General features: G+C 49.1%; 2 protein-coding genes across 2 annotated transcripts; one reads left to right on the top strand and one right to left on the bottom strand.

The window, feature by feature from the left end:
• Positions 1-506: 506 nt before the first annotated feature.
• Positions 507-20,105, bottom strand: si:ch211-225b11.4 (thyroid adenoma-associated protein homolog). The gene is made up of 31 exons (XM_056592958.1): positions 19,677-20,105; positions 19,383-19,563; positions 19,218-19,304; positions 19,083-19,110; positions 18,840-18,988; positions 18,605-18,727; positions 18,261-18,381; positions 17,607-17,761; positions 16,602-16,686; positions 16,340-16,476; positions 15,912-16,109; positions 15,054-15,777; positions 14,722-14,874; positions 12,729-12,838; positions 12,452-12,612; positions 11,874-12,025; positions 11,401-11,565; positions 10,827-10,987; positions 9,969-10,106; positions 9,776-9,880; positions 9,278-9,478; positions 8,304-8,454; positions 6,776-7,022; positions 6,389-6,625; positions 5,590-5,794; positions 4,599-4,787; positions 3,913-4,154; positions 3,306-3,467; positions 2,754-3,080; positions 2,371-2,573; positions 507-2,077 (listed from the first exon to the last, which is right to left on the bottom strand). The coding sequence occupies exons 1-31, from the start codon at positions 19,796-19,798 to the stop codon at positions 1,845-1,847; spliced, it is 5,652 nt and encodes a 1,883-aa protein (XP_056448933.1). The 5' UTR covers positions 19,799-20,105; the 3' UTR covers positions 507-1,844.
• Positions 20,106-20,210: 105 nt separating this feature from the next.
• On the top strand, positions 20,211-25,627 carry tctn2 (tectonic family member 2). The gene is made up of 18 exons (XM_056591643.1): positions 20,211-20,344; positions 20,672-20,782; positions 21,150-21,220; positions 21,424-21,625; positions 21,851-21,951; positions 22,240-22,439; positions 22,544-22,664; positions 22,759-22,918; positions 23,038-23,121; positions 23,218-23,340; positions 23,424-23,501; positions 23,592-23,687; positions 23,968-24,085; positions 24,333-24,436; positions 24,565-24,706; positions 24,887-25,030; positions 25,108-25,196; positions 25,373-25,627. Exons 1-18 carry the CDS (start codon positions 20,266-20,268, stop codon positions 25,492-25,494), a joined length of 2,145 nt encoding a protein of 714 aa, XP_056447618.1. The 5' UTR covers positions 20,211-20,265; the 3' UTR covers positions 25,495-25,627.
• Positions 25,628-25,715: the final 88 nt, after the last annotated feature.

Raw genomic sequence — 25,715 nt, 5'->3', positions numbered from 1 at the left:
ATGAAGTTATAAAATTAACATTTTTATTGTTCCATAATTTTGTTTCGGACACACCTATTGGAGATGTGTTTTTTTAAATTGTATTTTATTTTATTAATTTCAGCACAAATCTTTCCCCGTTATTGAGTTGGAGTCGCAGAGCAAGGAATCCCTTCTGCTTTCCATTTAGTCGGGATCAGTGATAATATGCCCGTTAAAACCAACCTGACCGGTGCAGGAGGCTGAGAACAGGAAGGAGAGGCAGGGGTCAGTAAGCTGCAGAATGCTCAGTCTATGCAACATACGCTGACCCTGGCGAAGTACACCCCACCCAAACACACACTGAGCCATTGGGATTTAGTTGATTTCCTGGTTGAAACTGATTAAATTCAGCTCACAAAAGTACATCCCGTATTCTTCCCGTCGCTCTCCATGTCTCGTTCCTTGTCTGGATACATCTTACTGATACGCAGGAGCCTCGTGCAACATGTTTGAAAAAACAAACCTCCTTATCTATCTAATATAAAGATATACCGATGCGGTGTGCGTGTTAGCGGCCCGCAGCGCTGCAGGGTTCATCATTTGATCAGACGCACGGAGGCTCAGCCGCTCGGAAAGCAAATGCCCAGATGGTCACTTGCCAATAACGTGCACACACACATACACACACTAACCCTTGGTTAATTCAACCTAAAACAGTTTATTAAAAATGTTGCTTGTTCAGGGAAATTGGTAAGATGACGCATCTCATAAAGCTATAGTAGAACGATGTGGAAACAGCATGTTTGCAGGAAATGTCTTTGGTATGTTTTACAAAGACGTCTGGAGGTGAACGGATCTGCTGCAGTGATGAGGGCGGACATCCAAGGTGTTTCTACTGGACACCTACACAAGGCTCTGGGCTTTAGGAGTCGCATCCCTGACAAGACGGAATCAGAGAAAATAAATCACAACAAGACTAACCCTGTTCAATCACTAAAAGTAGGCTCTCACTCTTTGGGAGAAGTTGGTATCAAAATGAAACTGTTGTGATACAACTGCCCACCTTAATGTCATCATTAGCACCATTTATTCACGTCGGCATTAGCTTGTTGCGCCGGCTGCTATCGAGATGAATGCATCAACACAGGCCTAGAGCAGAAAGTGATGATTGTATGAATGTAGTTATCCAGCTGGACACAAGAGCTCTGTGGGATCCACTGTTGAAGTGAGCTGTGTGTGTGTGTGTCCCTCATGGGGATGGCCCATTATGTGGTCAGAAGGCCTCTAATGGACCATTAACGTCTGGCCCCGCATGGGACCACTCTGCCAATCGCTGGCCTCCCAGCCGCATTACATCATTTGTTCCCAACTCAGCTACGCTTCACCATGGAGATGGAATCTAATCAGAGGAAGAGCAGAGGTCTTCTGCAACAGGGAACGTGCAGAGGGTACGAGCTCAAACCTATGAAGCCTTCGGACCTTTCCAAAGCAGCTATAGGATGGCTGAGCACGACTTCAGTGAGACCACCGCTCCCCCTCCATAGTGGCTGCTGATGGCCGTCAGGTGTGCAATGGGAGTGTTGTTTAAACTAACCGGTCAAAGTCTTGTGTTAAAACAGCAGCTAGTATGACACGCAGACAACAGGCTAGCTATCTCAATGTTCTGGAGAAACAGGACTTTTGCATCATGTTCATGTCCATGTTCATGTTCATGTTGATTCACCCCCACCAGAGTGAATGACTCCTGCAGGTTTGGCTGCTCTGGTAGGTCGGGTGTAGCACGTTGTCTTTAATAAACGGCAGTACTCGGTTCCAAAGCCACATAGTGGCTTGGACCCTGAGAGGCTGTGGGCCCAGACCCGGTGGCCTCAGGAAGGTTGGCCTCAGGCCACGGCCTCCCTGAAGGCGGAAGGGAAGTGGAGGCCGTTCTGACCCATCAGACACAACAAGTCCTGGACGTCGCGCTGCAGGGTCAAAGGGTCAGCCAGGGGTCGGAGGTCAGAGGTCGTCTGGAGCAGCCGCAGCAGCAGGGCGGCCCTGCCCAACAGGCCGCACAGGGCGCCGTGGAAACGGGAGTGCGTCAGAACAGCCAGCCAGGCGGCGTCCAGGGCGTGGCCTGGGGCGGACCACAAATCATGACAATCGTTAACAGAAGGTCACAGGGTGTCGACCTTCGTAGCCTCAAATGACTCATTCAACATTCCAACAATAAGTCATGATTGTAACGTACACTCAGTGTCTTCGGCCCTTGACCATGAAATCGGCCCTGATTTCATAGTCAAAACAACGGTCTTTCAAAGCCTGCTTGGCATGCTAGCAGCCTACCAGCTCCAGGGGGTTAAATGCTAAAGCCCATTTCTACGTTCTTCAGGAGGTGAACCTCGGCCCTGCCTCGTGGTCCACACCCACCTGGCCGGAGGGCTCTGCATGCCGCCAGGTCTTCCAGGACCCGGGGCGCGGTCCTGCTGGCCCACGCCCGCAGGCGCTCTGCCAGCGCCGGGCATGCTGGGTATTTCTCTGCCATGTGTAGCAGCGGGGGCAGCAGGAAGGCCGCCATGACGGAGGGCTCGGCGAACACGTTGGCCTCGTCCTGCTCGTACAGACTGGAGCACCTGCAGTCATTATCATCCCATTAGCAGTGATGAGCCAATTACAGCACAGCAGGACGCTGGAGTCGACTTTAGGGCAATGATGAGCAACAACCGTCATTATATGACTACATGATTAACTCATTAATTCATTATGAGGTTAGCTGACGGTGTACAGATCAGACACCTTCCTGAGGAACCCACCGGTTCTCCTGCGCCTCCCTCAGCACTGACGGGAGGTCCGGCTCGGGCAGGTGCCCCAACAGCACCCCTAGCGTGGCCGGACGCTCCCAGCAGCTCTCCAACAGGAAGTCCAGGACGAAAGGTACCTCCTGGTTGACCTGCATGAGATGGAGGCTGCTCTGCCCTGCTGCTCCTCCTCCTGCTCCTCCACCTCCTCCTGCTCCTTCTCCTCCTGCTCCTCCTGCTCCTCCAGTGCTGAGGTGGCGCAGTGTGGAGGCGAAGCGGGCCGCCGTGACACGGACCTGCTGGTTCTGGTCCTGCAGCAGATAGAGGCCCGTGTTGATCAGCCTGCAGGGGGACAGAACCGCACATGATGGAAATATCCTAAACGTTTGGTGATGAGGGTAACATGTGTAAACTCCCTCGGTCCTTCTCTCAGAATCCTCCCCTTTAGAGCTTTGTACTGGTCTTTCACCGTCATCACCAGCCTGGTACCTAGGACTGATGTCGGGGTCTACTGTCCCAGCCTGGTACCTGGGGCTGATGTAAGGGTCTACTGTCCCAGCCTGGTACCTGGGGCTGATGTCGGGGTCCACTGTCCCGGCCGGGCTCAGCAGGGGGTTCCCAGCCAGACACAGGGCTTTAGCGCAGGCGAGCCGCAGGACCTCAGGGGCCCCTGGAGAACAGTAGCCCTCCAAGAGGCTGCACCAACGACGGGAGGTGGGATCCTGAGGTCTGGGGGAGAGGGAGGAAGGGAGGGGGCAGAGAGAGAAAGAGACAAGAAAGAAAGAGAAAATTTAATATATGTATATATGTATTTTGTTATTTACATATGCAAACATAAAAAAGTGTTGTTCGCATTTCCTTGCAGAGGCAACCAGGCCAGAATGTTGTTATTGAACTTTGATTCATGTTCTACAAGACATGCGAGTGACCGAATATGGGGTTGCGAGGCTCCCTTGATTATGAGGAGTTGAATATAAAGAATATACTAAACTCAACTATAATCCAAACAAGGGTTAAAAACCAAATACATGATTCAACAAAGGCAGATTATCAGTCTACATAGTCATGAATCCACCAAGCTTTAGTTTGAACATGAAGTTCCCCTTATTGTTCTAGTGGGGGGGGGTGGGGGGGGGGGGGTTCTCTGCTGGAGGGTGAGGGGAAGGGTCAGGACCTGCGGGCCAGCAGCACACTGGCAGCACACAGGGCCTGGGACAGCAGCTCGGGGCCCCCTCTCTGCGCCTCCAGGTCTCCTAGCAACAGCTCCAGACTCTGCTGAAGCTCCGCCTCCTGCACCAGGTCAGCCTGAGGGGCCGGAGAGGGCCAGGCCCCCGGGGTCATCCCGGCCACCAGCGCTGCTAGGTAGCTCCTCCGGTACTCCACGTAGTCGCTCAGCAGCGCCTCCTTCAGGTTGGCCTGCACACAGAACCATATCCAATCTGATCCCCTCATATGACTGCGTGTTCAGCGGTCACACTTCTTCATAGAGTTGGAGGAGACGGGGGCGCCATTCAAGCACCAATGGGATTTGCGTATTACCCTTGTCATTTTGTTCTTTAAACGTTGCGCATATACTTTCACTTGTCACTGATTATAGATCTCTAATACCTCGACACCGTATGTACTCTGAGTGGTAGAATACGGCCTACTGCCAGATGGAACACTTGAATTGCACTGCCAGCAATGACTGCTACTGTGTGTTTGTTGTGTATCTGACTAAATAAGGAACTCGAACTTGAAAATAAAGTGGCTTTTGAGGTTTCATAAATAAGCTTCATGTCTCTGGGCGTTTGTACGATCCCCCGGCTAGAGAGAACACAGCTACAGCCCTCTCCAGATCACCTGAGAAAACGCACTCGCCTGCAGCACTCTCAGGACCACCAGTTGCAAATTGCCTGTGCTTAGACCACGCCCCTCCGCTACCCAGGTCACCAATGAGAGCTTCAGGTCGGGACTGGCCGATGGAAAGCCCTGCCACATCTGGCCCGCCCACGCTGGGTCCACACACAGGAAGTGAGCGGCGGTTTGGTGGTAGAACAACGATCCCACCTGTGCAGGTGACAAGGGGGATTGGAATGTGTTCAAGTTAGGTTAGTCCTCCTGTCAAGACTAACCGGTTTTAATTAGCTTTGGTGTACTTTTCAAACAATCCTGTAGAAAAACAAATCAAGCCTTTCTTTTTTTACAGGGCTTGTTACTGGCGACAGCAGCTGATAAAACGTAAGAACGTATCGAAGTTGTTGAAATACATGAACAGTGTGCCAGGCAAGGGGATACAAACGCACAGATTTTAAGACAACATAACATCAAATAAGGCTTGACGCTCTACGATGTGTGTTGGAGTGTGTGCTCTACGTTGTGTGTTGGAGTGCGTGCTCTACGTTGTGTGGTTGAGTGCGTGCTCTACGTTGTGTGTTGGAGTGTGTGCTCTACGTTGTGTGTTGGAGTGTGGGCTCTACGTTGTGTGTTGGAGTGCGTGCTCTACGTTGTGTGTTGGAGTGTGTGCTCTACGTTGTGTGTTGGAGTGTGTGCTCTGCGTTACGTGTTGGAGTGTGTGCTCTACGTTGTGTGTTGGAGTGTGTGCTCTACGTTACGTGTTGGAGTGTGTGCTCTACGTTGTGTGTTGGAGTGTGTGCTCTACGTTACGTGTTGGAGTGTGTGCTCTACGTTGTGTGTTGGAGTGTGTGCTCTACGTTGTGTGGTTGAGTGTGTGCTCTACATTGTGAGTGCTGGAGTGCATGCTCTACTGTGTATTGGAGTGTGTGCTCTACGTTGTGAGTGGTGGAGTGCATGCTCTACTGTGTATCGGAGTGTGTTCTCTACGTTGTGTGGTGGAAAGCGTCCTAAGCACCTGGAGCCGGGGCTGTGGTTGACTTAGCTCCTGCAGCAGCGAGCCGCTGAGCTGGTGGAGGAAGGCTGGGGAACACTGGGCTCTCAGCGTGCTGACCACTGCCAGGTAGGCCGCTCGCACCAGGGGGCAGCGCTGGGCCGCGCCCGCCAGCCAATAGGACGCCTCGATCCGGCTTAATACCTCCCCGAGTTCACAGGAACCGTACCTGTAACGAAAAACAGGGACTTGGTACTTCTTGAAAGTGTCTGTCCATCCATTGTTCCAATTCTTAAGTGAACCAGAGACGAACCTGCATTACTCTTTCACCCCCACCTCATCTAAAGGACAAGACAAATTCATCCTTCAATATTATTTATGGCAGTGGTAACTTCTAGACTAAATTATCATAAATTAATGGTTTTGTAGGTACGATATAATAGCCATAGTCATTTCAGTGTCGTTTCTTAGTAAAGGCAAAGCCTCCGCCAGCAAATAATGAGTGAAATGGGTTGTGAGGATATCTGCTTCTGCCTGCCTCTGTATGAGATCTTATCGATTTTAGACTGCTTCCGGCTTACTTCTGTCAAATCAGAGCATCCCTTCCCTGATTGGTTAAGGCAATCTATCTTGCCTGTCAATCACAGGTGCGTGAAATGCAATAATTCAGAATGACGGAGAACCGTAGGGAGAGAAAACTCTGTGACCTTACCTACAGCGGCTCTAACCGCACAAACACAGACACCTCATTGAAAGAATGAAACAATCAACGACCCCCGGTCTGATTCCCCGTCCGGCCCGGTCCCCTCTCATTAGAGCGTACCTGGCCGAGCTCAGAGCCGCGTCGAGCAGAGCGCGTGTCTGCAGCAGCTGGCCGTGCAGCCGGTTGTGGCAGCAGCGGGCGGGCCGCACTGGGAGCCGGGCGCTGAGCTGCAGGAGGAGGGCGCCGTGCTCCGCGGGCGACGCTGTGGCCACCAGGGCCTTGGCCGCCATGGTCCTCACGCTGTGGACGGGACTGGCCGCCAGCTGCAGCAACGGCTCCAGGAAGCCCGACAGGTCTCTGCAGAAGAGATTTATCCTTTGGAGAGCACTACGAATGTTCTTGTGTTTATATATATTGAATGTATAATATATATATTATATATTTGTATCTATATAAAAGCCCCAGGATCACAGGCAGGACATTCAGGAGAGCCCCACCCCCACTGACCGTGTGGGCGCTGGGCCCCCGGGCTGCAGCTGGGCCAGCAGGGTGAGGATGGGGTAGAGCGAGGGCTGCAGGCGGAGCCGGGCCCCCGCGCCCCGCAGGTCCCCCGCCGCCGCCCGCAGCTCCCCCAGGAGGAAGGGCTGCAGGGCGCCGTGCTGCAGGAAGAAGGCCGGGGCCGAGGCGCCGTGCTGCACCGGGCCGTCCCGGGCGCCGCCCGGCCGCTGGCCCAGCACCCGCGAGCACAGGGAGCCTGGGGGTCAAAGGTTATGACGTAGGCAGGGCAGCAACAACGTAACACCACCAGCATATTGAGCTCGCAGGACACAAGCAGAAAACAATGCTTTAAAGTCTTTGTTTCGACTGCCAACAAACAAGACCCGAGTCAACAGTACGGACAGGGGCAGCCCCTTGGGCGGCGACACTAGAGCCATGACTGACATCTGTTGCAGACATCAGGACGCCGATCAGTGAGGGGTCCACGGGGTATTACTTAGGGATGGGGAGCGAGACCCCGTTCTATCAAGGACCCGGTTCCACTTTTTTTAAAAGCCAAAAATCATTAACTTATCGATACCACTATTGAGTCCCGTCGCTCATTTAGTATTATTTTTGTCCCGTAGGTCCTGTAACGTAATGTTGTGTCTCTCGAGTCGCATAACGGCGTTCAAATCAAATCAATCCAATCACTGCAGCGTGTCCACCAATGTTTTTGAATGGAATTGTAAGCAAACAGGTATCACAAGTAAAACAAGTGAAGTCTGGCAGTTAACTTTGTTCGCAAGGATGGCTGAACGGGCGAAAATCATTTATTGTAAAGGGGGGAACACAACCTCAATGGCCAAGCACATTAGCATTGTGCATCAAATGAAGGCCAAATAAAGTACCTTCGACTCTCTCCGAGTTGAAAAGACTCCTCCTGTCTCCTCCTTCTCCTTCTTTGAGTGGATGATTAAAACGGGCCCCGTTTTAATCATCCACTCAAAGTACGAGCGGTAATCGCACACACAGACATTGTCGCTAGTCCCGTCAGTTAAAAATAGTAATCCAATTGTGAAATCGGTGTTGTAATCGGCAGAATACAAGCTAGTTATCTTAAAAAGTAAATAAAGTTTCAGATGTGCTGCGTGATGATGTGTTGAGGTTGGCTCAGTAAACCGACTGTTAGGTTATCATGATGCGTTCAAATGTAACAGAGAAAAGTACATTTAGTTTTTGGTGAGAAACATGAGTAATACTGTATTACTCATGTTTCTGTATTACTAATACAGTTGTATAGTGCTCTAATCATTTGAGTATATATACACCGGTAATTAAAACTACTGATGTCAATATTTATTAAGAATTACATATTTAATATAAAATACAATTATTTATTTCCTAAATATTTTCCTCATCATTTAAAACGCGTCGTACTTCCTCCAATTAATAGAAAAGTATCAATAGTGGTATCGATAAAGACTTGGATCGTTAAGGTGTATCGAAAATGGTATGGATATCAATAAATATGAATGGTCCCCATCCCTAGTCTTACTGTAGAGCTGCAGGGCAGCGTTCCTCATGGCCCAGCACGGCGAGCGCAGCAGCGTCAGGGACAGAACGGCCACGTCGGACGCATACTGCAGCATGGCTCCCCCCAGCAGGGAGCCCCGGACCAGGGCCTGCAGCGTGTGCACCGCGCACACCTGGGGGGGGCACGGGGGGGAGAAGAGAGAGCAAGAACTGGTCAGAGGCCAGACAGGCTTTGGATGGTTATAACTACTTCATCCAAAATTAAAGAGATACTTCACCGGTGGGAATATGAAGGTTTTATGAATTAAATAATTCAATGTATTATAAATGTGATTTTCTTTTTTAAATTGGTTCATCCTAGCCTGAAAAAAGGCAGAAAGAGTGTTTTCATGGTCTCTCTGGCTCAAAGTAAGAAAACATCCAACTACCACAGTGCATTGCGCTCGCTGCCCCGCCCACCTGTCGGTCTCCCGTACGCGAGCTCCCGCCCCCTCTCATTCCTTATTGGTGGAAAAATGTGCCACCAAAAGTGTGTTGTAGTCCTCGGCCCTTCTAGCGGGACAAGAGGTTTCTCCCGAAATGACGTCAAACGCATCATTTGACGTCATTTCAGGAGAAAATTAGATGAGAAAAAATGGGCCAAGGGGAGACTGGTTTAGACTGATATTTATTTATATATTTATTTATATTACAATAGCGATTTTATAATGATAGAACGCCGGTTCTAAATGGGTGAAGTATCCCTTTAAGTAGTTGTAACATTAAGGACGGTGAGAGGATGTTTACAATAGGTTTCAGGTTTCAATCCCGTAGTGGGCCCGCACCCCCTCTCATTGGCTGGTCAGTGGGCCTGCCCCCCCCTCTCATTGGCTGGCTTCGCTACCTGCCAGTTAAGCCTTGATGTGACGCAGCTGTGCTCCACTCAGTGAGCCAGGCTGGAGGGTTAACATGGGACAGGGCATGAGTAAAGGGGTCGGGGGGGGGGGTTCTACTGACCTGGGGGAGGTCGAGGGTCTGGTCCCAGTGGGCCGGCAGGGGGTCCCGGGCCGTGTCCAGCAGGGTGCCCATGCTGAGCGATAGGAGGGGCCGCGAGCGGTTGGCCTCCTCGGCCGACGCCACGCAGAGCAGCAGCATGGGGAGGCCCGCCCCCCGCCGGGTCACCGAGCTGGGGCGGGGCGAGCGGACCACCTGCAGCCCCTGGAGAGAGAGAGAGAGAGACAGAGACAGAGTCAGATAGACAGGAGGCGATAGCGAGGGGAGAGACAGCTGTGTTGTTGCAAATCAATTACGCTACTTATGTTAATTATAGTTTATCAAATTCATTACTAATCAGCTTCTTCAAATTAAATGTTGCTCAGAGTTCCACTGAGAGTGAGTGAGTGAGAGAAAGAGAGACTGTTCTCCAACAGCAGCAGAACTTGACAAACGGTTTCTGGAATGTCGTTGTCCTCCAGCAGGTACATGATGTATTTCCCAGCATTCCTCTGGGCTCACCTGTCTCAGCATGTGTTCCGGGATGTCCCTCCACTCTGGATCCCAGCTTGTCAACAGCGCTGCGCAGAACCGGGTGAATCCGGCACCGCAGCCCTCCACCGCCCCCTGGTGGGCGAGGAGGAGAACATACCGTTTCAGGGGGATGAATTTGTTTTGCGCACACAAAACCTCCTCGTCGTGGAATGCGACTCACCCAGTGGCGACACTTGAGGAGAATGTTCTTGAACACTTTGGATCCTCTCTTGAGGTCCTCTGTTGTAAGAAGACACGCCTCCGGTTTGCCTTCTGCTAGCAGTCGCTCCACAAGTAGACCCAAGAAGATCCCTACTCCCTGGAGACGAGACAAAGAAATCTAATTGTATAAAACTGTCAGATGGGACATATGGCTTGGTGTGAGTGATTTATTCAACAATAAATTACAACCGTCACATTAAAAGGAAACCTTTGGCTTCAGTGCCTAAACGAGTTTGAAATCGGTCTACTATTGGATTGTATCGAGAGAAAGTCTCGCTCTGCGATCCCCTTGTGGCAGCAAACGTCCCTTTTGGATTCACCTACTCCACAACCTTCACCTAAATCTTACACTGAGCCGCACTTTCAGCGGTCCAACAAAAACCTCTCTCTCAAGCTTCACTCGAGAGTCCACAGGACCCGACGATGGAGTCACACTTCTCTCAGAAGTGGCTCATTAGTGGTCCCCATAGATCCAAAATGTGTGAGGTTGAAAAAAAAAAAGGGGTGGTATCCACGGGGGGCAAGAACCTCCTACTTGTCAGGAAGAGGTCTTGATTGACATGAAATGCAACCAGCCACAGACAAAAAACACAGACCCCCGATGAAACAGACCTGATTCAAAACAATCGCTCACGGTTCTACGAAAGGCGATAGAAATGACACACCCGTGCACTGATTAAACCCATGTAGGTCAGCACTAGAATAAACCGAAACCACCCTACATTTCTACATTTCTTCATTTCATCTACATTTATGAGAGTGACATCGCAGCCAGCCAACGAGAATCGTGGGGGCGAAACCAAAGAGCGGCGGCTACCTTGAGGGTGACCCAGCAGCAGGTGAGGATAAGGCCGTGCTCCTCAGTCAACAGGATGCTGTCCTCCTCCTCTTCCTCCCCAGCTCCGCCCCCGGGCGATGCCTGGGCGATCAACGTGTTCAGGGCGTTGCCCATGTCGCAGAAGGAGGGCGGGGCGTCACCTGAGGGAGAGAGGATCACCTGGACATCAGCCACATTCACAGGCTGAATGTACAATACAGGCATTGTACTTTACACAGATAATAAACTGCAAACCTAAAGTGGCAATCACAGAGCTTCCATTTCTTTCTATTGGGTGACCTCGTTTCGACAGTGTTGTTAACCTCCATGGTGCTGACACATTCAGCCGCACATTGACTCTTTAATCACACACTTTTATAAATAATAATAAATACATTTTCATCAGGTTTCATCTTTTGTTTCGATCTTTGCTCTAGTTTGTTTGAGTGTTTTGTAATTATGTATTGCATATTGTATTTGTTTATATACTTGAATCTAGTTAGCATCACAATTAGCCTTTCACAACTTTAACGACAGCTGGCCTGCGGCCAATCCCCCAGTCCACCCGGCGTACCGTTCTCCTGGGGAGGGCTCTCCTGTGCTCCGTACAGCACGCCCAGGAGCAGCAGGGAGATGTTCTCCAGCAGGCCCAGCAGCTCCACCACCACGCCGTGGTCCAGCATGTCCCCCAGACGGCCGGGAGCCTCCAGTAGGCACCTCTCCAGCGTGCTCAGAGCCCCTGATCCACACGATGACACAGCGTCAGGACTCAACCAGCTGCTCATTGATGGGTTGTTGGTCTACTTAACATGTTGGTCTCTACTTTTCATGCTTTTTTAAAAAGATTAGAATGTTAATTAAAATCGGCATATTGCGCTTTGGATGAACTTTGGATCTTTTTTAACCCACGCCCCCTGTGGTTCAGGCAGTGTTTAGGCCTATTGCACCAGGAGGCGTACAGGTAGACTGCAGACAGTGTAGAACCCAGGACCTTTGGGCTGCCCCACCACAGACTCCTTTGTGTGCTGTGGTTTTGCGTTGGCCCACCGTGCAGCGGCGTGCTCCTGGCCCCCAGCAGCACGTCCTCCTTGGCCGTGAGGTAGTGGCGCTCCAGTTCTCTGACCAGATCCTGGACCACGCCTGAGGTCCCCCTGTGGCCCGCGCTGTGGTCTGTCCACAGCTGCTGGACGTCTGGACATCTGAAGGGGGGACAACGTGTGAAGGCAGCGGAAAATAGCAAAATGGACACGACATCGTCGTTAAATACTTGATCCTGATTGGTCAATAACGTTCCAAAGGACCTTCCGCCTTTTAAGAGTGATGAAACAACGTGCTACAAACACAAAACAACGGTCAAATACAAATATGGACCCATTGTTTCCTTGACAACGTCGTACATTATATTGTAGCCGGGACACCCCATTATGGTTTATAACCTACTTAACTTCTCTTAACAGACAGGTTTATGTGATTGTGTCCCGGAGTCAAAGCAGGGGAACACAATAATCCACCAAAGAAATCTAAACCTGACATCCGGCGTGGGATGGACGCATCATTTACCACCGCGTGGCCAGAAGATCCTCTTCAAGGACACGGGTTGTGTTTCCGGATGGGGAAAGACTCACTTGTGCAGCAGCACCTTGGTCATGAGGGCCCCCGTCTGGGCCTGGGGGACCCGCGGGCTGCACAGCAGGAGCCGGCTCCTCCCCCGCAGCAGCGCCGCCACATCCTCCGGCCAGGCCGCCGGGAAGTACCGCAGCAGCAGGCCGCCGGAGAGCTCGCGGACCTGGGGACGCAGGGCGGGGACGCAGGGCGGGGACACAGCGGTGAACCAGAGCCTCCCGCGGCTGGCTGCCCAGGGGGTGCGGAGGGACGGGATGGTGGGGGGGGGGGGGTGGTTACCTCATTGGTGGAGTCCTCCAAGCAGCCAATCAGAGTGAGCAGCTTGGCCCTGCAGAAGAAGTCCCATTGCTCCCTCTGTCTGGCCCAGTTGATCAGAGCCGACACGCACACTGCAGGAAACACACAATGAGACCGCAGCGTCACATGACGTGTCACATAACCCACACTGAGGGGAACACTGTACCAATAATATCACTGGCCACACCTCCACGGTCAACATGGAAATGGTTCTCCGCTCATGTGATATCGGATAACCTTGTAGTATAAATAAAGTTGTTTAAACTGAAGACATATGGATGTCCTGGTGATCTAGCCAGCAGTAGCTGTTGATACAAAAACAGACCCCAGCAGTTTAAAGGTCTTATGACATGCCACCAGGTGCGAGTGTGGTTAGCCGTTACAAGCCGTTTTGAAAATCTCGCTCTTGACACTTGTGATCTAATGACATCACAAGTGGGCGTATCCACCTAGAAGTACGCTGGATGGATCAGTCTACCAGCCTACCCAGTGGACTGTAGCAAACGGTGCTCACCTATCTGTCACACATCAAGGTGGACACGGCAACTTGTGATGTCATTAGTGGTGCAACGGTTCACGGGTTTCACGTGATCCGTACGGATCAACCATCACGGTTCGGGACGCAAGTGATCCGCGGATCGGCTGATTAAAAAAAAAAGTTGTGCGTTGACGTGATCAGCGCATGTTTAGAGGACAATTCCGGTATTAACAACATCATCAAGTATCGTAGCGAAATACAGTTTCTGTTGTGTTTTATTTGGCGTTCCGTAAATCCCATTGAAACGTAAACCGGAACCGGACGTCTTTAGGTTTGGTTGTAGTCTTTTCGCGTATCAACAGTAGGGCTAGAACCGAGCGAAAAGACTACAACCAACCCCCCTTGCAATGAGCATGAGTCTCCCAACCGAAATCAATGGATTTACAAAATGCCAAATAAAACACCACAGAAACTGTATTTCGCTACCAAACTAAAAAAAAAAGAAGATAAGGATGTCTGCATTGCCTTGGGAGAGTGTAGACTCTAAACTCCCCAGGCAATGTAAACATCCTGAATTGTAAATCCAGGGTTAGGGATTATTTACTATCCTACCGCATGTTAAAAAGAAGAGGGAATAATGCCTCAAATTGCAAATTTTTTTAATATTGACCATGCTTAAAGGAAGCAGGATTATTACCTAATTTTTCACTTTATTTTGTTTTTACACAGTTAAAAGAATTTATTTAAAGTCACATTTGTCTTGTTATCTTTATTGTTTTTGTTGATCCGAAAATGATTCGACCCGTGACTCAAAAACCGTGACCCGATCTGAACCGTGAGCTTTGTGATCCGTTGCACCCCTAGATGTCATATTAGCCAAATTTTCAAATCGGCTTGTAAGGGCACCTTGTTACAGCAACTCACACCTGGTGGCATGTCCTGGGACCTTTAAGGCAACAGAGAACCAGCCCTTCAACTCTTTACAGTATCAGCGGGTGGCGCCCAGTCAATGGAGAACACAGGTTAGGCCTGAGTGGACTGGGGGTTGGATGTGGAGTCATGCATCTAGACATGACCTGGGGGAGTCATGTATCTAGACTCTGACCTGACCTGGGGGAGTCATGTATCTAGACTCTGACCTGACCTGGGGGAGTCATGTATGTAGACTGACCTGGGGGAGTCATGTATCTAGACTCAGGGCTGGGGGAGTCATGTATGTAGACTGACCTGGGGGAGTCATGTATGTAGACTGACCTGGGGGAGTCGTGTATATAGACTGACCTGGGGGAGTCATGTACGTAGACTGACCTGGGGGAGTCGTGTACGTAGACTGACCTGGGGGAGTCATGTACGTAGACTGACCTGGGGGAGTCATGTACGTAGACTGACCTGGGGGAGTCGTGTATGTAGACTGACCTGGGGGAGTCATGTACGTAGACTGACCTGGGGGAGTCGTGTACGTAGACTGACCTGGGGGAGTCATGTACGTAGACTGACCTGGGGGCTGGCCCTTCTTCCTCTCGGGGCTCCAGGTGTCGGTGCAGGTCTCCAGCAGGGCGGAGAGCAGCAGCAGGGCGGTCTTCTTCCTCTGGAAGCTGTGCCCTTGGGCCAGGTAGGAGTAGCACAGTAGACTCAGCCACTCCACGAAATCTGAAGGTAAAACCATGCAACGTTGTCAACCTGTGTTTCACTTCCTCCTGCGTATGAAGCGTTTGATTGGACAAATATGAGCACTGAGAGAGGGAGGATACCATTCACCTCAGTGAAAAATTAAGTCTGGTAAATGTCTGAAAACAAAAACAGTTGAGGAACCTTCCCCGCCACCTTACCCACGCCCTGCTCCAGGACGCCCCCCCCATCGAGGGCCCCCCCCTGGGGGGCCTCCTTCCCCCTGGGTGCCCGGAGGCTCTGCAGGCAGCTGTCCCTGATCCGCACCAGGAAGCGCCGCATCCCCGTCTGGAAGTGCTGGCGGAAGGTGGAGGATTCCCCATTGAGGTTCTGGGGGACGAAGGCCCTCATGGCGCTCAGCTCCAAGGGCCCCGGGGGGTCCTTGCTTCTGGGGCTGCAGCACAGCAGGTCCAGTGCGGCCATGCGTACCCTGTGGTCCGCCGAGCCCAGCGCCAGCCGCAGCCTGCGCGGGCCGGAGGCCCCCTGCAGGGTCCAGGGGGAGCCGCCCGTGGAGGCCCTGTGGACGGCCAGCACGCGGGCCCAGGCGTGGAGGTTCTGCGGGGTGTCGGTCTGCAGGGCGGCCAGGAGGGGGTGCACCGCGCTGGGGAACGCCTGCAGGGTGGCGGGCAGCAGGTGGGTCGAGGCGTTGGTCTGTAGGAGGGTCGACTCCGAGCTCAGCGCCTCCAGCAGGACTGGGAGCCAAGGCCTCGCCCACTGATTGGCCAGCTCCAGCTCAGTGGGCGGGGCGTCGGGTGAGGCTGTACATAGGTCCCGCCTCTGCTGCAGGACCAGACATTTGTGGAGCTCTGATGCGCACGGTGACAGGTGATTGGTGGAGAGGCACTTCAGCAGATGGTTTGGGAGCTCTGGGTAATGTTCCAGCACCTAGAGAATAACAGAAGGTTTTACTGCATGATCAGTATCCCCTGTCAGACAAAACGTTCATGTGGAACGTAGTTGAAATCTCTGTGTTCCACTAGAGTTTTTGTGTCTGCTGACACAGTAACATTTTGTCTCACCACAGCAGCGCCCAGGTGAGGGATCAGGGCACAGAGGAGAGGGTACTTGGCCCGGGCCTCCCAGGGCAGCTGGGTCACGCGCTGCAGGAGACTGAGTGACAGCTTCTTGGTTGTGTCTCCAAACCGCTGGCAGTCCCTCTCATAGAGCTCCAGCAGCAGGCGGAACGCAACGCGCACGTCCTCCGACACGCCCTCAACCTGTCAGTGGAGACATCTGCATAAAACTAAAACTAAAACTGAAGGTAATGACACATGTCACTGGTCACATGCCCCTTCGCCCACACACCGAGGGATTTAACCTCTCTAAAATGGAGTTGAGGAAAGATCATTTTGAACAAGTCATACAAAAAGTAACGGTAGCAGTCACTGTAGCGCTCCACACCTAAAGCAGGACCCGTCTAGAGGAGCAGATAAGAGACCAAACTCACTGGGCTCTCTGCGTTGTTCCACATGACCTGAATGAGCCGCTGCTGGAGGCTGGACCCATCAGGAAGCAGCCTTACGCCCGTCAGCTCCCAGATGGCAGGAAGGCAGTCCTTCACCTTCTTCAACCAAAGCGTCAGCACTGAGCACACGGTAAATACACCTGTTCATTCCCTGATTCATCTTCATACCCACACACAGTGAATATATCACACTGTTCATTAACTGAGTCATCATCAGACCCGATGCAGCTACGGACGGCGTTACCTTCAAACACGTAGTGGTGACAGTCAAGCTTCTCCTGGCACAGAGTGCAGACCAGGGGGAACACATCCGCCAGCAACAGGCAGCCCTGGGGAGACAGATGGTTAAGCCTCCTCCCCCTCCTGGTCATTAAACAATCAGCTCCTCCCCCTCCCCATGGTGATTTACCAATCAGCTCCATCTCCCCTGGCTTCCCCAAAACCCTTGTTACCAAGAAACGTTTTCAAAATAACTTTGTTGTAGCGATTGTGATAAGGAATATTTAGCATAAGCGCGCCTGCGCCCAACTTAAACAACAGCTGTAGCCCATTGGTCTTTGTTACACTTCAGTACTTGTATGGCGGCTGAATGTTTTGTCCACAAACTGACTTAGATCGATTCCAGAGACATAAGTGCAACGCTAACATTGTTTACATTAATTGATAAGAGTGAACTCATGCTAAATGCTCCTGGACAAATCAGTGCTACAAAGTCTGTTTGACTCACTATGTAACAGATGTTTTAGTGAAGCCAGGCGGTTACGACGGGTTAACACAGTTATTGTCCTTTAAACAGTTTAGAAGGGAGCGTGTTCAGTCTGCGCTGGGTGTGAGCAGGTGTTTAGAAGGGAGCCTACGTCTGTGCTGGGTGACAGCAGGATGTCAGGTGTTTAGAAGGGAGCCTACGTCTGTGCTGGGTGACAGCAGGATGTCAGGTGTTTAGAAGGGAGCCTACGTCTGTGCTGGGTGACAGCAGGATGTCAGGTATTTAGAAGGGAGCCTACGTCTGTGCTGGCTGATAGCAGGATGTCAGGTGTTTAGAAGGGAGCCTACGTCTGTGCTGGCTGATAACAGGTTGTCAGGTGTTTAGAAGGGAGCCTACGTCTGTGCTGGGTGATAGCAGGATGTCAGGTGTTTAGAAGGGAGCCTACGTCTGTGCTGGGTGATAGCAGGATGTCGGGTGTTTAGAAGGGAGCCTACGTCTGTGCTGGGTGACAGCAGGATGTCAGGTGTTTAGAAGGGAGCCTACGTCTGTGCTGGGTGACAGCAGGATGTCTGGCCGGCAGCACATCAGCAGGCCCCTGGCCACGGCCAGCCGCTCCACGCCGTCCCGCCGCTCCGGGCCGCCCCGCCCCGGGGAGCCACATTGCACAGTGAGGACGCCCACGGTCAGCAGCCAGGGCTCTGAGCCAGAGGGAGGGAGGAAAGAGGCTTATTACTCCTGTTGGTTATTATACAAATGATAAGGGAGAATACAATTAAATAACCAGTTTAATATACAAAAAGGAAGCCTTTCTGCCAAATGAATAAGGGGAGTCTTTCAAAATGAGTGTACAGGATTTATTTCTTCTTTTTCCTTCTGAGCGGGATCTTTATTCTGCTAATATTTTGATGCTTTGAACTTTATTAAAGTCCCTGAAAGGATTAAGAGACCTTTCAAAAAAAGATGAATTGTGTTAAAAAAAACAAAAAAATACTGTTTTTTATTCATTGTAAACATTCTATGAATTTCTATGTTTTAGTTGTCATGAAAAATTTAAAATCTTGTTGGGTTCATTTGGAATATTGTATTATTGCTATTTTGTGGCTGCCATGGTGAGATGTGAAGTTGTTTTGGGGATCATTTTTTGTGATGGTTAGAGTGTTATTGGGCGTCTACAAACCAAAATGGAGGATGGGGCACCTGAACCAGAGATCTTCAGCAGGCTGCCGGCCGCCGCTCCGCCCGCTCGGCTGTCAGGCGCCGTGTTGATCAGCATGGACACCGTGGTCCCGGCCAACAGACGGGTGTCCCTGTTGGAGCGCTGGAACACCAGAGGGGATCTTATTAACACTATGAGGTTGTTTACACGCACCAGCCTGTGTCTGAGCACCTAGCTGCCACCGGACAATGGGGGAAGAGTATGTATCATTTGGCGGGAAAAAAACCCGGGTTACAAATCGCTTGGCTGCTAGAACCTTCCACTCAAGCAGACATGATTCTAAAAGTGAATATCGGACCCTAGCGCCAAACAACGAGACGATCACCTGGCCGAGGATGACGTCCACGAGGGCCTGCAGGATGCTTTGCAGCCTGGGGCCCGCAGGGTTTGGCTCCCACACCAGCGGGGCCACTTCCCCGGGCAACAGCTGGAACATCTGCAGACACACCTGGAGGAAGCACAGGGGGGCTCAACCAGGAGGCGTGGATCTGGGACCACACTGGGGAATCATGTGGAAACTAAACATTGCATGCACAGGGTGTTAAATATGTGGTATTTACCTTTACAGCAGCATAACAAAATGTCCCATTTCTTAAGCCTTCCTGCTCCATTACAACAGGGAACAGCCGTGACAACTTATCCAGAAGGTCCGGAAAGGTCTCCCTCCACACATCTCTGCCAATCCTACTGTCCTCCAGGAACATACAGGCTAAACAATACGTTGAAATAAAGATTAAAATAACGACAACATTAAAAATCTACTTGCTGTAAGGCAGAAACGTATGCATAGAATCTTAACCGACCTATCTGCAAATCATCAATGGACAATATCTAGAAAGAAAGTGTGGTGGAAGTACAGTGAAATTATTAAAACCGTGATATGTTGACAATCATTTATATCGTATTTTAGTAAAAAAACAACTTAACGAATATATTACCTGGTCCCTATGGACAATGTCATGCAAACACTGAGAGGTTTCTCTTAAAACCAGCTGGTGGTTCACTTTTGCCAGATGCTGCAAAATCTGTAAAGGAAAGACCCAACTTTAAGCGACCTCTTATGTTGCACCATAAAATTGATTGAGAGCAAAGCTAGGGCTGACCATGTCCAGTTTGCGACAAGCTATGGAGCTGTTGACCATTTCTAATTGCATGGAAAGGAGGAGCCTGACCAGCAGCAGGAGCTGCTCCTCTTCTAGAGAAGAGAGATGCGCATCTGGGATCTTCTTCAGCAACTGGAAAGCATCTTCTAAGCAGCGCTCCTTGCATCTTTTTACAGTATGTCTATGAGTGTGACCAAGAAAGATTAATGAAAAGTCCGAGTTCTTATATTAAACACATGTCAAAACAATTTAATTAACTTTTCTTATGTACTTATTTTTGATTGGGTGCCATACCTGGATCCCACGGACAGTTGGTTGATAATGGACTTGAGTGTCATGCTGACATCCCCTAGCGGGTTATCTTCTGTGTCAATTAAGTCAACAATAGCTGCCTTCAGATCTTCAAACGACAACATTATGTTTCACTTTGTACATCAGTTAATCTGATTTCATTGACAGTGTTGCATGGGCACGTCTAAGATTTTCCTCGTGTGACAAACGTCTTCCTCTCGTCCTACTCCTGTGGCACACGTTGGACCCGACGATGAGGTGCTTCCTCCTAGCGCCGGGTGGTGGAATGCTTTTTTAAAAAAAGGAGAACCTCAATCTCTTGAGAATTCATAGATTAAAACTCAGCAATAGTTAGAATCTGGAAGATACAATTAAATGGTTTCCCATTTTTGCGCCATTACATCACAGACCGCTTGCTTGCATTGAAATGTGAGTGACTTAGAGGACGTTGGAGGGCGCTGTCCGCGTGTCCGCCGTCAGGTTTACGTCCTTGACGAGGAGAGCAAGAGCTCTGCAGAGCGCTGATTGGTTAAGGCTTGGTTGCTAAGATATCATAATCCATATACAAACATGGCCACTTTATAATACCCAAATGGCCATCACATTTTCATTTATTTTAAGTTTATTTTTCTTTTCATCGGATTCCCTATCAAATACAGGGGGGGATCTAGGTAAGATGTCAATGTATAATCACGATTATCGGGATAGGTTGTAGTATGCTTTACTTTACAGGTTACCCACTGATGTTAGTGTAACTTAATCACATTGATACTGTTTATTGTATACGTAAGGGATAATGCCCGACGAGGTGTCCATTATCAGGAATTAATGGACGACGTGGAGGCGTGAACCGTCCGACGCGAAGCGTCCTCCGCTTCGCGTCGGACGGTTCACGCCTCCACGTCGTCCATTAATTCCTGATAATGGACACCTCGTCGGGCATTATCCCTTACTTATTCACACAGTATATTATTGACATACAACATGATGTTAAACAGTTTTTCAGCCCTCCTACTCTGTTGCAACTGGACCTTCCTTGACGATATATTTGCTCGGAAATGCGTCGGACCGACTTCTGTTTCTGAAAAACACATCTCCATCTAACACAGGTACTGTGGCGTGGTGCCCCGGGCGGCCCCGGCTCTGCCTCTGGGGCACGGGCTCTGTTCCTCCTAGGGCCTAAGCGTAGCGTTAGTTCACATCGTTGGTCTGTTTTAATGGAACAGAACTTTATCCATGCAACAATAATTAGGACGAAGACCATAGACAAAACGAATCATGCATCATGCACATTTTCAATACGGAATTGCAAGAAGTGTTAACAAACGAATTGACTGAACATTATGATCACTTAATGTGATGATTAAAACAGTTATATACATATTCCTAATTATTTATTTGAATCAAACTATTATTCACATGCTTGATATCACAGTCCTATGATGTTGTTATAACTTAGCAGTGTATTCTCTGCAGGGAGCCTTCCTCCTCCATCTTGCACTGTAGAGCCTACACAATGGCTTCTCACAAAGGAACAAATTGGAAAGGTAAGATATTAAAAGTATGTATTAATAAATTGGTCGTTTATCTTGTATTAGTACATTATATTGTTAACTAAAATTATTTCATGGAAAACATGTCATAGATGTTTGTAATTTAAACTAAACAGTTCTCTCTTAGCATGTTTACTTGAGCAGAGAGGCAAATGGTCCTCTGCTTTACTTTTTGTACCCGTTTACCCATTTCGCAGACAGCAGTTCGAATCCAACTGAAGCTTGAGCGAAGTCTTCAGTTGTGTGGGAACAATGAGACGGACACAGACTGCTGTCAACAGCCTCTGTGTGTTCTTGAGACACTCGAACTGTCTGCCTGTCAGGAAGGAGTCCCACCAGTCTCCATGTACATCCAGGCCCAGATATACGCCACATTTTCACCCACTAACCCTGGATCAGGTGACACTCACTCACTCACTCACTCACTCACTCACTCACTCACTCACTCACTCACTCACTCACTCACTCACTCACTCACTCACTCACTCACTCTCACTCTCTGACTTTCAACAACAGTGTGTGTGCTGTAAACATATCGACTGTTTAATTGAAACGTATCCAAATTGAATTGGAGATTTCGTGATCCATTTAATAATCACCTGATAATTCACTAATTTCTTTCAGAGAATAGAACTGTGCTTCCTAACCAAGTGTACCAGCCTCTGGGGTCCTGTCCCTGTGATCTGACGTCAGGCGCGTGTAACGTACGCTGCTGCTGTGACCAGGTCAGCTGTAGTGCCCTTTCAAATGTTCCCTCCTGACACTCAGCACCATTTCTTAAACATCTTTAGTTGTATTCTATCTCCAACCATTCTGCCCTCCCTGTATTTCCATTATTTTGTCCATTCGTTGGACGGTTCTATCTCTTACCGTTTGAAACAGTAACCATATAGAGTACCTCAGGAGCAATGCCTCCAGTCTTGAGTTTGACTTTTTGTTTTGGTGACAGGATTAAAATGAAGTATTAACTTCATACGTCTTGTGTCTGCCTGGGTTGTGGTGTTCCCTACCAGGACTGCTCCGAGGAAGTGTTGAAGCTGTTTGAAGGCCACTGCCTTCAAGGGCCCTTCGGTGGGCAGGTGTCTCCTACCCCGGATTACCAGTGTTCAGCCCAGTCCACCGCCAACGCTCCGGACTGGTTTCCATTCCTCTGTGTCATGTCGGCGCCGGAGAACAACCCCTACCTTGGTCTGTTCTACCAGGGAAAGACTCTGTAAGAGGCCCAGACTGTCAGGCACGTGTCTTTTAAAACACCGGTATTAAAGGCCTGTCTGTTTCTTTGTGTCTAAACATGCCTATCCCTTGTGTTTGACCAAGCATACCAAAGCCTAGCCCGTCCTTCCAAAGGCCTGTGCTGTCAGCACCCCTCCCTGCTGATGAATATCGGCAAGGAAGTCCCATCTTCACCATGAGTGATCAATACTTCACCATCCCTCAGGTCAGTTCTTAAGTGTGAATGTGATATACCTTCATTATAGATTCAGCACTCAGGACTTGCACTAAAGAAACCCAACACGATTATTTCTTTGCAGGAACTTTTTGCAGGGCAGTGTGCCAATACTGCTCCTGTAGCTTATTTGAAAAACTTCAACATGAAATGTACAACTCTTCTGTTGTACATTTGTCCAATTGGACCTCCTTTACAAATGTCTCCAAGTGATTTAAGAGTTCAAGTCAAGGACGGCCAAGGAGGTATAATATATGAACGCTAATCAATATAGAGGATTTACCTATTCAAATTATGCATCAACATTATAGTATTATATCAGAATAGGAGTTTGAAATGTCGATTTTCTGTCTTTCTGCTTTAGGTGTGATAACGATTGATGTCCTCGATGAAGTCGCTGTGGATTTAAGCCCATTCATTTCAAGTTCTGAATCCCCCTATTCAACAGGTTTGGCAGGCATCTTGTCATTGTCAACCTTAAATCCTAAAAAGTACTCCTAATTTGAATTTTTTTTTTCAAATGAACCTGTTTTTGTCTCTGAAGATGAGGGACAGGTGTGTGAGAATGTGACCTTGGCCATGGATTACCAATTCTTTTGGCAAGCAAATGGCCTCACAAGTATAACACTGAGGCGTACTGTTGGAACCATTGTGCTGAACAGTAGTGGTAAGGGCCTGAAAAACAAATGTTTCAGACTACTTTGAACTACGCCTGCCACTGCTACTGTTTCTCTCCTGTCTTTTGCCCAGTGGCGGTGACTGCAAGGTATTCTTCTGTCTTTCTGAGCGGGAATGTTACTGATCAACATAAGAAGTCGGGAAACCCAGGTTTGTAAAAAAGTGAAATCCTGGCACATGCTGGTTAGTCTAAAGTTTCCCTTCTGGGATGTATACATCTTCCTGGTATCTTGTCCTCAGGGTACCTGGTGGGAACGCCGGTGCTGGCCGGGTCTGGGGATACTTTGGACAACACCACATTCATAGAGAGGAGCTCAATAAATATTTGGCAACCAGGTAATATTTTGTGTGCCCATTATTGGACAAAATACACTTTGTGTATACACCGCAACCTTTTGGACAAGTTTCTCATTAACAATATATGAGGTATGATTATAGAGACACTTACCTGCATCTTAACTCGGATACCATTTTAGTCAATGCACTTTAGATTATAAAGCCTAGTAATAAACATTTGATCTGTATTTGTGTTTGTGAGTAAGCAGGATGGACCTGTTGTTTGCTTTTTGCATTGTTCATAATGTCGAAATCCTTGATCACTATCTCCCTGCCTCAGTTGGTGACGGTGTCTGTTCTACGGCTGAGAGGAGACCGGTTATGTTTGGAGTGAACGCCACAGCGGGATGCCTTCTGGCTGTCAGCCAGTATAACTTGACCCAGTGTGATGTTCTGAGGTAAGTTTAGTGTTCTTAGGGAAGATACTGGTGGGATTTGGTTTATTATGTGTACAGCGGATGTTTGTTTCTGCTGGGTCCCGTCGATTTTTCTGTACACTAATGTTTTTGATTGCACTTCAACGGTTTTCTCGAACCCTGTATGTGCACAAAACATTTCTATTCCAGAAATTAGAAGTGCCAACTTAAATTTTTTGACAGACATTTTTTTGACTTGTCTTCAACTTTTGATCCTACTTGTGTCTAGGGAGATGGTCGCCTCTCTCCAAGCTTCCTTAGTGATGGCGACACACGTGGCGAAAACGGGGGACCCCGATTTCCAAAGGATGGCAGACTGGCTAAAGATAAGCTGTGAGTAGACCACTTGCTCCTCAGGGATCTCAGGTGAACAGCAGTCAGAAGATACAGGCCAATGTTCCACAAGTGTTCCACAAAGTCCGAAAACAATGTATTCCCTTTGAATGTCCTCCGGTTTCCAGACGTGCTGGTGAATGGGAGCAGCGCTGATGGAGGCGGCTGGTGCTCCGGTGTCCTGTGGCACCAACACGTGCACGTCAGGAGCGCTGTCACAGGCGAGGTGGGCGGCGTGCCTCAGAGGGAGATACAGGCCCTAACCATCAGGTACAAAGTCTTTATGTATCTCACTGGAAGATTGAGGCTTATCAGTAAGTCACTATCGCAACCAATGTTGCAAAGGATGACATTGCTCAAGAAGGACAAAAATATATATTTTTAGCTCAAATATGTAACCAAATAAGTAATAAAAATTATTCTTCATTTCTTTCCTTGTTTATTTTTCAGTTACAAAATGTCCAGTTGGAGGTTGGAGTGTGGAGGAGGAGACCCTTCTTCCTGTCTGGATCCAATGGAGACACAACTGTTTCCTGTCTCCTCCTCGGTCACCTTTACAGACGTCCTTGTTAACTCAGGGCCCCCCAAAACCAGGTGCTCCATCATTACACATCAAGTGCTTATGAAAAACCTAAAACAACATCAACCTGACGTGCTGTGTCCATCCCCAGGTTCCAGGTCAACTTCACAGAGTATGACTGTGACAGGAATGATGTATGCTGGCCAGAACTTGCATTTCCTTTTACCAGATATTACACAGGTAATTATTATTCATTTAATTACACTTTTTACTGAAAGTAATTCTGAATGTAAGGGTGTCTGCGTGTGCCATGAACCTATTAGGTGTGGGCTAGCTGAGCCCTCAACCCGAAACCTATTTAGGTATATATAAGGACATGGTAAAACTATCACTGATTTTTGATTTTTCTGTTTCAGGTGAGCCATATTCACAGTCATTGGCAAAAGGCCTCATCTTGGTTTTCTTCTTCATCGTTGCCTCAGTTCTTGGAACTCCATGGAAACAGATCAGACAGGCGTGGAATACCTCCTCATTGTAACCGCATGAGACAAGTTATCCTGTCTCATAAAATAATGGAATATGATTATGATGATTGATCACACATTCATTACTAAAAGCCACACCCGATCCATAATAAAGATGAATTATTTACAAAAGAATGAAAATAGTTTGGAACGTTTAATTTGTCTACACTTCTTATACTGTACGTTCATGATAATGTAAAGAATGACCCGATGGACTGCAATAGCGTTAAAGTGT

The sequence above is a fragment of the Gadus chalcogrammus genome, chromosome 6 (assembly GCF_026213295.1).
Source record: "Gadus chalcogrammus isolate NIFS_2021 chromosome 6, NIFS_Gcha_1.0, whole genome shotgun sequence".
NCBI lineage: Eukaryota > Metazoa > Chordata > Actinopteri > Gadiformes > Gadidae > Gadus > Gadus chalcogrammus.
The sequence above is the reverse complement of the archived record's forward strand: the minus strand, read 5'-3'. Positions and strand labels throughout refer to the sequence as shown.

Bases quoted from the DNA above. Each gene is read 5' to 3' on its own strand.
- tctn2 (XM_056591643.1), top strand. From the start codon at position 20,266: ATGGCCATCACATTTTCATTTATTTTAAGTTTATTTTTCTTTTCATCG. The intron at 20,345-20,671 runs GTAAGATGTCAA...GATGTTAAACAG, and splicing joins AAATACAGGGGGGGATCTAG to TTTTTCAGCCCTCCTACTCT. The intron at 21,626-21,850 runs GTGACACTCACT...AATTTCTTTCAG, and splicing joins ACCCACTAACCCTGGATCAG to AGAATAGAACTGTGCTTCCT.
- si:ch211-225b11.4 (XM_056592958.1), bottom strand. From the start codon at position 19,798: ATGTTGTCGTTTGAAGATCTGAAGGCAGCTATTGTTGACTTAATTGAC. The intron at 18,989-19,082 runs GTCGGTTAAGAT...CGTATTGTTTAG, and splicing joins CATTGATGATTTGCAGATAG to CCTGTATGTTCCTGGAGGAC. The intron at 4,155-4,598 runs GCGAGTGCGTTT...TTCTGTGTGCAG, and splicing joins TGGTCCTGAGAGTGCTGCAG to GCCAACCTGAAGGAGGCGCT.